The sequence below is a fragment of the Eleginops maclovinus genome, chromosome 19, assembly GCF_036324505.1.
Source record: "Eleginops maclovinus isolate JMC-PN-2008 ecotype Puerto Natales chromosome 19, JC_Emac_rtc_rv5, whole genome shotgun sequence".
Taxonomy (NCBI): Eukaryota; Metazoa; Chordata; class Actinopteri; order Perciformes; family Eleginopidae; genus Eleginops; species Eleginops maclovinus.
This window is the reverse complement of record NC_086367.1, coordinates 24,107,956-24,122,928: the sequence shown is the minus strand read 5'-3', so window position 1 is coordinate 24,122,928 and position 14,973 is coordinate 24,107,956. Positions and strand designations below refer to the sequence as shown.

At 39.1% G+C, this 14,973-nt stretch overlaps 1 protein-coding gene and 1 long non-coding RNA gene across 2 annotated transcripts in view; one reads left to right on the top strand and one right to left on the bottom strand.

Moving 5' to 3' along the window:
• The window catches only part of pacs2 (phosphofurin acidic cluster sorting protein 2), a 44,137-nt gene extending 30,445 nt beyond the window's left edge, over positions 1-13,692 (top strand). Inside the window, 15 exon segments of the mRNA XM_063908070.1 lie at positions 778-849; positions 1,043-1,167; positions 1,919-2,051; positions 2,186-2,290; positions 2,598-2,704; positions 2,819-2,973; positions 3,777-3,887; positions 4,002-4,110; positions 5,789-5,821; positions 9,511-9,553; positions 9,657-9,699; positions 9,798-9,930; positions 10,024-10,244; positions 10,407-10,520; positions 10,968-13,692. Coding sequence (XP_063764140.1) covers positions 778-849; positions 1,043-1,167; positions 1,919-2,051; positions 2,186-2,290; positions 2,598-2,704; positions 2,819-2,973; positions 3,777-3,887; positions 4,002-4,110; positions 5,789-5,821; positions 9,511-9,553; positions 9,657-9,699; positions 9,798-9,930; positions 10,024-10,244; positions 10,407-10,520; positions 10,968-11,086 — 1,623 coding nt within the window. The 3' untranslated portion in view covers positions 11,087-13,692.
• Positions 1-14,973, bottom strand: part of LOC134881330 (uncharacterized) — a 253,336-nt gene that overhangs the window by 79,024 nt on the left and 159,339 nt on the right. The gene's annotated exons all lie outside the window — the stretch shown is intronic.

Here is a 14,973-nt window from a genome sequence, read left to right as displayed (position 1 = left end):
TTAAATGCATATTCAGGATTCCCTCTAGGTGTTAAGTATAGATTCTGTCGGGTGGGAAACTCTCTGAAACAACTTACAGATAAAGGCACGTGGAATTAAACCAAAAGCCTTTAAAATAGCAAAGCTAAAGATTACAAAACAGGCACTTATTACAAAAGAAACAATAGATAAAATATGACTTTCTGAGGTGCACCAAATCCCTCTAGCAGAGGTGTTTTGGGGAATCGGAGCCTTTCTAACAAACAGTATGGAATAAAATGTGACGCCTGATGAAGAACACACCAGTAAAAGCCTAAAGAATGTGGTATAAAATGTCCCCTTTGGTTTACTGCCCTTAACTTAATCAACGTATTCATGTCTAACACGTCAATGTGACTTTTACTCTTACATTCTATACCTGTCTCATCTGAGCATCATCGTTTGGCTTTTCAGATGTATGCAAATGTCATTTTAGGCTGTGCTGTTTTTGCATTATGTCTTTAAGCTTTTGAAGTTTTTGCAAAATGCTTTGAATTGCCTTATGTGCGTTACATATCAACTTGCCTAATCCTTTAAACAAACTGGGTTATTAATCCAAAGTGAAAAAGCTGCAGGCTGACCAGAGTGACGACTAAAATCCAGCACCACAGTAACAGTCAGATTTTCCCACCCTTCATCACCTGGTCCCGTTTCTTTGTGTGACCTCAGGGCTCCTGCTGAGGTTTCAATAAAATAACTCTCTGCTTTCTGTGAAATAAAAGCTCCTGGTTTATTATCTTCCTCTCCGTGTGGCTGCAGATTGACACAGATAAAACAAAGAGCGCCGGGCCCAAGTTTCCAGAAGACAACATCTCGGATATCGTCTCCTTTGTGAGTTTATTAACCCTTCAATCTCCAGAGCAAAAGTGCTGTTATTGGAAGGCAATATATAACTGAAGAAAGTGTGAAAATAAGCTTCACATACAGTAAGAAGACACTTTTAATCTGTTAGTGCTTGAGTCTGCAGTCATAAAGGACATTTAAGGTGTTTTGCAAAGAATAATGCACTTTCTTTACCCCTCAGGATCAGCCGGAGGCGGTGACCCCCACCACGGAGCTGGAGATGGACAACATGGACACGTTTCTGGAGAGACTGCCTCCCATCGGCAAGATGACGAAGACAGAGTCTCTAATAATCTCTTCCAACAGGTAGAAATACATCTGTAACTAAAACACACCTGTTTGAAGCTTGCACCTGCAGGATGCTTCAGAGCTCAGGAGCTTATTTCAACTGAATGGGAATGCAAAGTGCCCTAAAAGCATTTAAACATAATGTTTATTATATGTCAACAATATATACCTGGGTTTATTCATTTTCTATTCCTGTTTTTGATATTTTGTAATTATTTTTTAGGAACTAATTTTTAAATGTTTTTTATTGAATGCATTATTATTATTATTATTATTATTATTATTATTATTATTATTATTATTATTATTATTATTATTATTATAATTATTATTATAATTATTATTATTATTATTGTTATGATTATTATTATTATACATTTATTTGTATTATTGTTATCATTATTATTATTATTATTGTTATTATTATTATTATTATTTTTATTTATTTATTTATTATTATTATTATTATTATTATTATTATTATAATTATTATTATTATTATTGTTATCATTATTATTATTGTTATTATTATTATTATAATTATTATTATTATTATTGTTATCATTATTATTATTATTATTTTAATTTATTTTTTTATTATGATTATTATGATTATTATTATTATTATTATTATTGTTGTTGTTATTATTATACATTTATTTGTATTATTGTTGTTGTTATTATAAAGCTGTTGATGTAACATGTATTTACACATTTTCATATATACGTGTTGTTTTCTAAATGATGTTGTTTTTGTTGTGGTTGACAGGCAGGAGCCGAAGTTGGCGGGTCGTAGAGGTCGCAGTACCTCCCTGAAGGAGCGTCAGCCGAGCCGACCGCAGAACGAGAGAGCCAACAGCCTGGACAACGAGCGCTCTCTGGACACACGCTGCCACCTGCAGGTCGGAGGACACAACTGCACCTTATTCATATTTATTACAAATATATAAAATGAAAAAGACTTGTGTTAATAATGGAGGGGGGGGGGGGGGGTTCCTGGTGATGGCTGTTAGTGACAGGTTGTTTCCCTCCGTAGATCCCCAGGAAGACGGTGTACGATCAGCTGAATCACATCCTGGTCTCTGATAACCAGCTCCCCGACAGCATCATCCTCATTAACACCTCAGACTGGCAGGGCCAGGTGAGGAAAACAACCCACTGATGTCTTCATACCTGGCCTTCATAAATGTTGCAATCATTGCTTTAAATTATATTCTCTATACTCTTTATTTTAAGTGATGATTGACCGGAGTGGTACATATACTGTATGCCATAGTCTCTATACAAAAAAAAGACAACACAAATAAATAAGGGTATATTTGGAAAGCATTCATTGTTCTTATTAAAGGACAGCTGGTAAAATATATTCATATGCGTTTCACAATGAAGCCATGCTATTTTAATCTCTTGAAATGTTCATACTCATTTGCATTTCCCCCTCCTCCCAGTATCTGTCCGACCTGCTGCAGAACCAGCAGCTCCCGGTGGTCTGCACCTGCACCACGGCCGACATCCAGGCTGCGTTCAACACCATCGTGTCCCGCATCCAGAGATTGTGCGTCGGCCCCTCACTCAGATCTTTAGATATTGTTTGTGAAACTTGAACTCATTATTCCTCCTCCTCCTCCTCCTCCTCCTCCTCCTCCTCCTCATCCTCCTCCTCCTCCAGCTGTAACTGTAACTCTCAGACGCCGGTCCCCATAAAGATCGCGGTGGCCGGAGCGCAGCATTACCTGAGCGCCGTGCTGAGGCTGTTCGTGGACCATCTCTCCCACAAGACCCCCGACTGGCTCGGATACATGAGGTTCCTCATCATACCGCTGGGTGAGGAGCCTGATAGTGTTTACACCTGTATTTAAAGGTGGTGATTGTGGTCAAACCAGACTACATGATGGCAGGTCTAATTCACTGGAAATGTTGGGAGAATTTTGGAGGATTTAATTCATAAAGCACCTTTTAGAAAACCCTTTAGAAACGGCTTTGACGGATTACAAAGAGAAAATATAACAGAAAGTCAAACAAAAGCAAGTTAAGGTTAAACATGTTGAAAGGATGCAAAGACAAGATGTCCCAGAAACGGTTTTGCTTTCTTTGGCTGTACGAGACAAGAATGCTGTTTTTGTAAATTCTGCCGTGTCTTTAACCTCGTTCAGCGACAGAAGCTAAGGCTGCCTGTCCTCTCAGCGTTTCTCTTGTCTAAAGCAGTTATTTTAAACTAATACTACTTTATTTATTTTAACAGTTTATAAACTTCTTAAACAGATAAGAGAAGAAATTCTATACAAAGGGAAACAAATCCACAGAAAGTCGAGGCGAAAATGTAATTGAAGGTAAAACAAAGGCATGCAAATACAGAAACAGAACAACACAGAAACAGAAACAAATGCTTTGGCTTTAATTTATTAATGATGATAATAATAAATTGTATTTGTAATAAGCAATCCCAAAGTGCAACAGCACTTCATAAAAGACATACATGAAAACAGTAGTTTAATAAAAGGCTTTTTTTAAATGAAGGATTTAGATTTTGTTGTCTTTCAGTGGTTTGTTTTTTTAAGCAGTTTTATAACTGATTACTTTCTGTCTGATGTGTTGTTGTTGTTGTTGTTGTTGTTTCCTTGGTTCAGGTGCACATCCGGTCTCCAAATATCTCGGCACGATCGACTATCGATACAACAGCTTGTTTCAGGACGCGGCGTGGAGAGACCTGTTCCACAAACCGGAGGCTCCTGTTGTCGGTGGGCTCATCTTTAATGTCATTTTCAAGATATCTGGAAATCATTAACACAAACAGCTCAAAGTGTCTGAATGAAGATATGATTATTAACCTCTGTGCTCCTCCTCCTGTGTAGCTCAGGAGAACCTGGACGTGGTGTCGAGGGTCACCCAGTACATGGTGGGAGCCAACGGAGCCCACCAGCTGCCCATCGCTGAGGCCATGCTCACCTACAAACAGAAGAGGTACGTTCATCTGTTTCACCCTCATTCACCTGGGAGCGGCACACACTGAGCTGTGGGGGGGGGGGCTGTAAATGGGTTTTTGTGATGCAATGGAGAATATTGAATTTGTTTTAGTCATCTAATTTATGCTTCTAATGCAGAGCTTCAGCAGGTTTTCAAAAGGGGGCTGAAGCGTTCTGTAAAAGTCAGTGAACTGCTTTAAAACATATATTTCATTTCATCCATTTTCATCCATTCTACGAATTCAGGCAAAATTACAACAAGACAAAATATCAAGAACATAGATATTCTTAAAGTAGATACAGTACCGGAGCAGGACCCCCTAAACATGTGTCCACGGTCACAGAGAGTCTGTGTAGTTACTGATGAGCTTTGGCTGTAAAGTATGGATAAAACCAGGCTACTTGTTTAGCATCTCTAAGCTAAGCTAAGCTAATTGGTTGCTCGCTGTCGTAATGAGCAGAAAACATATGAAACTATTTCTTTCCCTACAGTTTAAAGATTCAAAAATGCCATTATTCTAAAACAGAGTCACAAGACTTAAGTATAAAGATGAAAACACTTAGCAGTCAGCTCAACACTCGTTTTTCGTTGGATATTCTTCAGTTTTTTAGGCAAATTGAAACTTTCTCGTCCGGATTTATCCATTATTTTACGAGCATCTGTAAAACATGGCACGAATCAAACGGTATTGAAAACACATTTTTCTCTTGATTTTGATTACAGTACATATTTATTTTAACCAAAAATAAGGTTAAAAATAAGGTTAAAAATAAGGTTAAAAATAAGTGAACTTTTTCTTTCAATTTCCACGAGATAACACCTGAGCTTGTGGCAGCTAGCTTAGCGTAATGGATAGCTCAGTAAACAATATCAACAAATCAACAATAAGATAACAGACAGGGAAACAACAAGAGCATTTAGTTTGTAGATAAATAAAATATCTGTCAATTATTTTCTGTCAGTTGGTCGCTGCTAGCAACGGAATTTTCCACTGAAACCACCTGCCGCTTTGGGAGAGTCCATTCAGGGAATAATGGTACATCCTTCAACCCTCTTTTGAAAAACAAAACGTAGGCAAAGGTTTCACTAATGTTGTGTGTGTGTGTGTGTGTGTGTGTGTGTGTGTGTGTGTGTGTGTGTGTGTGTGTGTGTGTGTGTGTGTGTGTGTGTGTGTGTGTGCGTGTGTGTGTGTGTGTGTGTGTGTGTGTGTGTGTGTGTGTGTGTGTGTGTGTGTGTGTGTGCAGCATCTGTGTGTTAAACATCATGTCTCTGTGTGTGTGTGTGTGTGTGTGTGTGTGTGTGTGTGTGTGTGTGTGTGTGTGCAGCGTCTGTGTGTTAAACATCATGTCTCTGTGTGTGTGTGTGTGTGTGTGTGTGTGTGTGTGTGTGTGTGTGTGTGTGTGTGTGTGTGTGTGTGTGTGTGTGTGTGTGTGTGTGTGTGTGTGCGTGTGTGTGCAGCGTCTGTGTGTTAAACATCATGTTTCTCCATCACTGTGTGTGTGTGTGTGTGTGTGTGTGTGTGTGTGTGTGTGTGTGTGTGTGTGTGTGTGTGTGTGTGTGTGTGTATGTGTATGTGTGTGTGTGTGTGTGTGTGTGTGTGTGTGTGTGTGTGTGTGTGTGTGTGTGTGTGTGTGTGTGAATAACACGTTTTTGTTGTTATTTCTTTTCTTTGAAGGAAAAAGAGCTTTCATTTTGATTTTGCAGTAAGGTATTGTGGTACATTGAGTTGTTTCTCAGCCTGGTGATTCACGTGCTTTCTGTGTGTTGGAGCCACATCTCACCTCTCGGCCTCTCTCTGGATCCTGCCACTTTAACAGCTGCTTAAAACTGGTTGTTTTCTGTCTATTAATAACATCTAGAGCTATAAACCCCTCAGATAAGATCTTCTTTACGGGTCAAAGCTCAATGTGGTAATTCACACGAGCACACACACACAGGGTGAGATTTACTGAAGCAACCGAAGCTGCACCAGGTTTTTATTAGGACTTTATCCAAACCGAGACACAAGGATTTGCACTTTTTCCAGAAGAAATGATTGTGTTTAGGAACCCCTAAGATATCACGAACATGTCTCCTTGATAAAATGTATTCCCAGATTTGCTTTTTTATAATCTGTGTTGATGTTAATGCAATGATCAACATTATGAGTGCTTTTAAAATCCATCTATTCTCCAGTTATAACGCTCTCAAATGTAAAGGTGTCTGTCTGCAATGCGGTGCAAAATATATAGTATTTACAAATTACATTTGCAGACATCAAGTCTTTTAAGAGGAGAAACTCAATGTTTTTCACCAAGAACATTGGAAAACTACTACACCTACCATCCTTCTTAAGGCAGCATATCGACCTGACGCACCGGAGGAAATGTTAATATCTGCGCGAAATGTCATCTTAAATCCTCCACCGATATCACAGTTTTCCATAATTAGTGGTTAAATGTAAAGATAAAGGTATGTGTTTATTTACTGCTACCTGCCGTGACAATGTCCCACACATAACGCCCTGTCACACTTCAGATTTTAAACGTTTAATTTTGTGGGTTTCAGAGATTATCGACGGTCGGACAGAGCAAGGCTAGCTGTTTCCTACTGTTTCTATTCATTGTGCTAAGCTAAGCTAACCAACTCCTCGACAAACTAGAAGTTTTGGCTCTAGATGTTTGCTCTCCATCCAACGTCTGTGTGCTCTGGGTGTTAATATTTCTGAGTAGTTTCTACTCTAAACTATCCATGCTGATTAAGTGGCAGGAGATCAGGTATTTGTGTTTCCTCTTGGAGCTTTTTGTTTCCCTCCCCACCGCTGCTTCCTCTCCATCATCTGGCCTCCATGTCTGTTTGTTATCTGTCCAGTTAGAGGTAGGAAACCCATCTGGAGAGACCTGATTGAGTTCTTCAATTTAGGGAATCAGGCCTGGAACATCCTTAGATTTGAAGTATAAACAGGTTTGGTCATCCTAAAGGTTAATAATGTAATATATGTTTTACCTAAAAGAACACTGATAAGCTTTTAATCACAGTATAATGCATTATAGACACGGGTGCTATATTTTCTTCATGATATTGAACAAACATGCATAGTAATACCACATGTTGCACATAGAGAAGCACAACTAGATTTAACGTGCTCTATAAAGTGCATGTGTTACGTCCATTGTTCTGACCACAGCGTTAAGGCGTATTCATAGTGCTTATCTTTTGACTTGGGTGAAGAAAATGCAATTACTTTTCGTTAGTTCACTGTGTTGGGTGAGGCCCCTTCATTTAAGGGAAGTGGGCCTAGAGAGTCTTTAAATGATGTTTCACGAGATGTCAGAACCCTAAATAACACCACAACTTGTTTGAATATCGATTACTGCTTAACTCAAGAAAACAATGAAGCCATTAAGATGCATTAAATACCATTGGAATGCACGTTGTACATGTGCAGCTTAGTTGTGCAACCAAACCAACATTTTAAAGATAATGAAACCACTTTCTGAAACGTGGAGATGCAGACTAGATTATCTTTAGCGTGCATGTGTATATGTCTTCATGGATTGACGTGCATGTGGAGTTTTTAACCAAAACATCCCATATTTAATCTCATATTTGGATAAAATCATCACCTGTTTTCAGTCATCCTTCACGTCATATAGCAGGCAGACATCCGGCTCTCTCTCTGGCTGCTGTTTCTCATTTCAGTCCAGATGTGTTTCTGTGTTTGGAGAATACATGGATGTGCAGACTCTCTGTCTCCCTCTCTCTGTGTCTCCCACCTCTGTGTCTCCCTCTCTCTCCCCCCCCTGTAGTCTCTCTGTTTCCTCCCTGGGGGGGCGCTGGCAGGTTTCTCCAAGGCAAGAGCAGCAACCGCTCACATCATCCTTTGCATTTAGAGAAAAAATAGATCCATTCTTTAAAAAAGAAAGTAGATCCGGTCAGACTATTTTTCTGGTCAACAGGAAAATAGTTCTTTAAGGTGTAGTGATACCAACCCAGTCCCACAGCAGTCTGCGAAACGGTCCTAAAGTCATTTGATCTGATTGTGATTTGTGTTTATGTACACATTTTGCGTGCCACAAATAAAAGAAAATTCTAATTATTGTATTTTAACTTAAAATGTATTTAGTGCCTATTTTTTTTCAAGACCATTTTAAATAATATTATAAAATGTAATTTATTTTAATGTACTGTCTGTCCATTTTATATAAATATATAAACTAAAAAAGAATAAGACATGTAATATTTTGTATTGATGTTAGATGTATTATGTTGGTCTTTTGATTATAATTGTAATTGTGACAAAATGTTGACTGTAGTCAATATTCATTATTGTTATTATTTCTGATTTTTTAATAAATATTTATTATATATTTGTATTCATAATATATATTTTTAATTAATTGTATATATTTTATTTACTTTTTTAAACTCATGATTAGGATTTAAATCAAATGTAATATTTATGGTTAAGAATGTGTTATTTGTATTTATCTTAAATATATTATTTCCCTCTTTTGTCTTCATGTCAAACAATAAAAACAGAGACATTTGTGGCTGAAATGTAAAGTAATCGCTCTATTAAGGAACAAATAACCAAAAATAAGAAACCGTTTTTTAAAAGCCCCGACTCTCTTAAGTCACATCCAATTCAAATGCATTGCTCGGTAAATAAATAGAAATGTGTGTACATGAACACAAATCTGTAGATCCAGGACTGTTCACACACTGCGGTGAGACGCGCTCAGAGCTGCATGGAGCTGCAGATTTGTGGATTTAGGTTGGTGCTCTTCCTGCTCGTCCACTTCGTTATTATTCAGAGTTTCTTATTCCCCTGATGGATGTCTTCCTCCTCCTCGAATGCTCTTCCTCTTTGCTCTGCTGTCTGCAGTTCCTGGATGGCTTTGTCTGAAGCCCCCAATTGGCCAATATTTGCATGCTCTTCTTCTGCAGCCTTATCAAAGGAGCCTGCAGGAAGTTGAGATTTAACGTGATGCAGTGATGCAGTGATGCAGCATGCTCTGATTCTGTATAATGCAATGGGAATATTTCCACATGTGACACATTGGAAATCAGCTTCATGAATAGTTTACTAATTACTAGATCATTTTGGGCCTCATTCACCATTTTTAAAATGTATTATTAACAAAAAGTAATTCTGAAGATTTTTTTAAAGTAATAATTCTGAAGAACAAAAGTAGACGTGAGTTTCCTCTTGGTGAATGAGGCCACCTTTTACTAACTGCATATTTCTTTAAATAATCTTTTACTTTTCCTAGCCAAGCATTTGGACATGCTTGCAGTAGTCGGCCCTTTTGATTCATTAGACCTCTCATCTGTACAGAATTTATGTCCTATTTCTTTTATAACTGATTCATTTCTTGCCTGGTTTTCACCTGAACTCTTTGGGCCTCTCCACAGCCCGGACGAGGACTCGTGTCAGAAATTCATCCCATTTATCGGAGTGAGTTGCCTTTCATTACTGTGCATTTTGTCTCTATGCAACTGATTGTTTTACGTAATGTTTTTTATACAAGTAATAATCCTATACTGTCTGAATCCTGCAGATGGTGAAAGTCGGCCTCGTGGAGCAAACCTCTGCAGCCTCAGGTGAGTGAAAAGGTGTTTCATATACAGAAAAGAGCTCCATCAAATATCACTACTTTCTCCTTAAAATGTAGATAAATAACTGAGTGTTTTCCCCCCAGGAGACTCTGATGACGCGACTCCCCTCGGCTCCATGCTGCTCTCCCCCCCTCCACAGGTGTCCCCCGCCCTCAAAGAGGCGTCGCCCACCCCTCCCTCCTCACCCTCCGTCACCAGCAGCTTCTGTGCTTACAGGTATACATTAAGTCTGGAGAAAAAGATCAAAAAGCAAATTCTGTCTTTATATTTGTATAACATAAAGCCCCCCCTCTCTCCCTGTGTGTGTAGCTCTGCAGGTGGGGTGGAGCTGATGGGGCTGCAGGTGGATTACTGGCAGGCTCCAACGGAGAGGAAGAAGGACGTGGAGAAGCGGGATTCTTCCTCCAAAAATACGCTGAAGTGCAATTTCCGCTCGCTGCAGGTCAGCCGGCTGCCGGTGGGGGGGGCAGAGCCGAACCCTCAACCCACCATGAGTATGACGGTGGTGACCAAGGAGAAGAACAAGAAGGGTGAGTGGGACCCATTGATGCATTCAAGTGTTGTTTTCTGAGTGCAGTGCAAGCATTAGAGGATCCTTAACCTGATAAACGACCGACATCATTGAAAGTCCACAGAAAGTCTTTGAATCTGTCATTTACTCCCAGTGGGCTTTTCATTCTCTCCTCCTGCAGTCATGTTCCTGCCAAAAAAGAGCAAAGACAAGGAGGTGGAGTCCAAGAGTCAGGTGATCGAGGGAATCAGCCGCCTCATCTGCACTGCCAAGCACCAGCAGACCATGCTGAGGGGTGAGCTCCTCTGCACACACCTGCAGAAAGTTTAGGATGCTTTGTCATCATTTAAAGAAACAAACTGTACTGTATGTTAATATCATTCAGAAAAAGGTGTACAAAGAGCATGCATTCATTTGAAAAAGATAGCACTTACCTGTCAAGTACGTTTATATTTATAACATGAGTTATCTGATGCTACATCTTGAATCTGAATCATCGTACATAGTTTTGTAATTTCTTCAGATTGAGTAACATACGTTTTCTCCTTGCTGTGACTTTGTATTCTCAAAATGTCTTCTTTATATCGGGATGTTGAACCTGCTTATAGTTCTGTCTTCTCTAAACAGTATATATATAAATCTCATCCTTTATGATTTATTAAGTCTTGGTTTTCAGATTTATTCTTTAATTTCTCTTGATTTTTCCTGTAATAATATTGGGTGTTTGTCTCTTCCTCCACAGTCCTGATAGACGGCGTGGAGTGGAACGACGTGAAGTTTTTCCAGCTGGCGGCGCAGTGGTCGTCCCACGTGAAGCACTTCCCCATCGGGATCTTTGGACACACCAAGGGCCCCTACTAGAGACTGAGACCCCCTTTAACCCCCTCCTCACACTTCTTTATTCTGAATCTTAATTTAAGCATTTTTATTTAATCATTTGCGTGTTTTTTTAATTTTATATTTATCTAAAAAACGTCTCGAGGCAACGCCGCCGAGGGTATATTTCTTTACTCCGCTTTTTAAATGAGAATAAATTATTCTGCTGATGTTTTATAGGAACACAATCATCAGTAATTCATAATCAGAAGTATTATTTTTAACATACTGAGCCCAGGTTTCACCATCTGCCATTGTTTTGATTTGGTTGTGCTGGTTTTAATCACTAGGCCGCCACGTTTAATCAAGATTGTAATATATGTTAAAAAAAAAAATACAAGAGCAGCTGCCTTGTGATGAAGTGGAAGACGTTCATCTGGAATACATTTGGGAATTTCAACTTCGATTCTTAACCCTGAAGAGGAAAACACTTCGGCACTAAATGAAGATTATGTGCAATACACTGAAAACTGTGTGTGTGAATAGCAACATGCACTGGTTGAAGATTACACACTGATTGTAAACTCTTACTTAACTTCTGACGTTAATTGGCTTGAGTTTGGCTCCAAAGTGGGACATGAAAACAAAACGAAAGAAAACATTGATAGCACAAAATGAACTGCTTTTCGACGATAGTGCGGACTGATATTTCGGGGAATTTGCTTTGTTTCCAAAAGTTAGATGAGAAAATGGATACAGCTAGTTAGCACAAAGACTGGAAACACAAACGGTGACATGCGTTATCTTTTTTGTGTTATCTGTACAAAAACTGAAGAGTAAAAGAAATCCAAGGAGTGGTTTTATGGTGGGGCTTACACACAATACTCCAGCACATGACCCCCATGCACTCACTACACAAAGAAATGTCGATAAATGTTCCCCCAGTCTTTATGCTAAGCTAAGCTACTGACAAACAGCTATCCTGACATGTTATACCTTCTTTGTTTAGATGTGTATAAAAAAAGCGTGCAATAATTATAAGAGGTGGTTTAACAAAGAGCCATGCTAGCTGTTTCCCTCCATCTCCAGTCTTTATGCTAGGCTAAGCTGCTGAGAGACTATCCTAGCTAGCCTGGCTCTGATCTTAAAAAATATCCACCTACCAGCATCAGTAAGACTCACTGATTAACAAGTTATATTTCCTTTAGTTTAATTTGTACATAAAACGTATTTCAAATGTAAAGAGGTAGTTTTACACAGAGCCATGCTAGCTGTTTCCCTCCATTCTCAGTCTTTGCGCTAAGCTAAGCTAACCAGTTGCTAGCTGTAGCTGCACGTTCTCATCTGACTCTCATTAAAGAAATACTTCACCAACAAAAGGATCATTTATATGTCAGTAACTCACCCTGCTATCTTGAATTCTTGGAGAAAATGTTGTTTTTTCTGTAGTAAATGTATGCCCCGTTTGTAACAACAAAAAGGGGTTTTAAGTCAAAGTCAACTTTATTGTCAATATTCTGTATACAGACAGGGAAATCAAAATGCTGTTTCTCACAATCCCGAGGAATCAAATTAAAATATATAAAAGTTATATACACATACATACAGTACACACCTGTACCCCTACTTGTATATAATCATTAAATGGATGGTACATAGTTTTCCTGTCTTCAAAGCAGTGTTACTTGAGAATCCAACGATGATACATTCATTTACACCGTGCTTTTTCTTAATACTCTAAGATGCTTTACAATAGAAAAGCATTTAATTAAAGCATGCAAACATACATGCAAAAAAACAGGACGAGTGTTACGCAAATGATCATTTTGTGGGTGAAGTATTCCTTTTACAAAGCCAAACGTATTGTTTCATTACCCAACATGTCTGTAATCTTGGTTCATATGCAGTATTTCTTCTGTATTCTGCAAACAGTGTGTGCTTATTTCTCCCACACTCCTCTGACACACTCCATATCTCTTTAGCTAAAAGCTCATGTTTATTTTTGCCAAAGGAAGTCTGCAGCTCACTCATTACCTGTGGTATTATAGATCATAATGTAGAGGTGAATGTATTGAAGGTACCTTAATGTAAAGCACTTTTAAATGTTTGTTGATCAGTGTGTTTTAATTCTGAGCAGCACAAGCAGCGGACACACGGCATATTTTGTATATGCAGAGTAGCCCTGCATCTCCTCCCTGTAATATCACTTTAGGCAGTGTGACGCCTCCCTGGTAACGTTTGAGATCTCAGTTTGGTATTCTGCAAGCTGTGTTAACATTTCAATGTCGGTAGTTTTTTTTGGCTTTCATCATAACCTTTTGCCAATTTCTTAATAAGTGCCTAAATTGCTTAATTTTGACAAATCAACATAAATATAAATGTGTCCCTCGCTCACATGGTGCTGATTTTGGTCCGGAACAGCAAATTCCTATTGATTTTGCATTATAATGTTGAAAAGAGCAAAGAGAGGTTCTCAAATATGGGTTTTAATCAGTGAAATGAACCCGTTAGCCCGTCAATGCTGAGCAGACATTTGTTTTAGAGGGGTTTTCTTATGTTGTCTCAGAGAAAGGCTTGTTGAAAATAAAAGTTCCCTAACACTGTAATCCCAAAACTTGGAGTAATAAAACTACTATACACACTAAAATGTACTTTGTGTTGCACGTGTGAGTTTTCAATGTTTCTTAGAAGTTCACATAAAGGGGAAGCAATGTTTTAAAGTCCTTTCATGACGGCAATTATGCATTACCAGTCAGAAACGTTCAGTGAAAGTATAAATGTGAAGCTTAACCCTTTCGTCTTGAGAAGCAAGCTGAAACTTTGAGAATAAAGAAAGACCATTTTTCTCATCATGACGACTTTATTTGGTACCAAAGAGGATTAGGGCCACATGTGCATTTATTAGATCTGACTATGTTTAGTAAATCTGACTTTAATCTCTTTTCTCATAAAAGCTCAAACATTTTAACGACATGGCGACATGAAAAATGTGCCTTTTTCTGAAAAAGATCAACTTTATTCTCAACATTTAGATTTGGATTTGAGATATTTGAACTACATTTTCGACATAAGGACTTAATTCTTTGAATGCAAAAATAATAAGCAATGTTCCTCCTCATTCAACTATTCCTAGCTCTGATGACTTCCTCTTCATTTTTAACGGTTCGATTTTATTCTCAACATTTCAACTTTTTTTTAAAAACTTTTTTTTTTAACAATCTGTTAATTGAGATTTTTATCCATCCGTCCATCTATCCATCTATCCATCCATCCATCCATCCATCCATCCATCCATCCATCCATCCATCCATCCATCCATCCATCCATCCATCCATCCATCCATCCATCCATCCATCCATCCATCCATCCATCCATCCATCCATCCATCCATCCATCCATCCATACATCCATACATCCGTCCGTCCGTCCGTCCGTCCGTCCGTCCGTCCGTCCATCCATCCATCCATCCATCCATCCATCATCCGTCCGTCCGTCCGTCCGTCCGTCCGTCCGTCCGTCCATCCATCCATCCATCCATCCAGGTAACAGCTCCAGCAGAGAGCCCCAAACTTCTCTTTCCCTGACCACATCAACCAGCTCTGACTGGGGGATTCCAAGGCGCTCCCAGGCCAGCAAAGAGATATAACCCCTCCACCTGGTCCTAGGTCTACCCCTCGGTCTCTTCTGGGCGGATCTCAACCACCTCCGGGGCTTTGCCACTGTGGAGCTGTTTAACTACCTCAGTGACTTCCCCCCGTGAGATTGGAATTGATCCCCCTTCATACTCCAGCTCCGCCTCTAACATAGAGTTGTCGGATTCAGGAGTTCCTCAAAGTGTTCCTTCCACCGCCCTTACACACTATCAGTTGAGGTCAAAAGCGCCCCATCCTTACTGTACACAGCTTGGATGGTACCCTGCTTCCCCCTCCTGA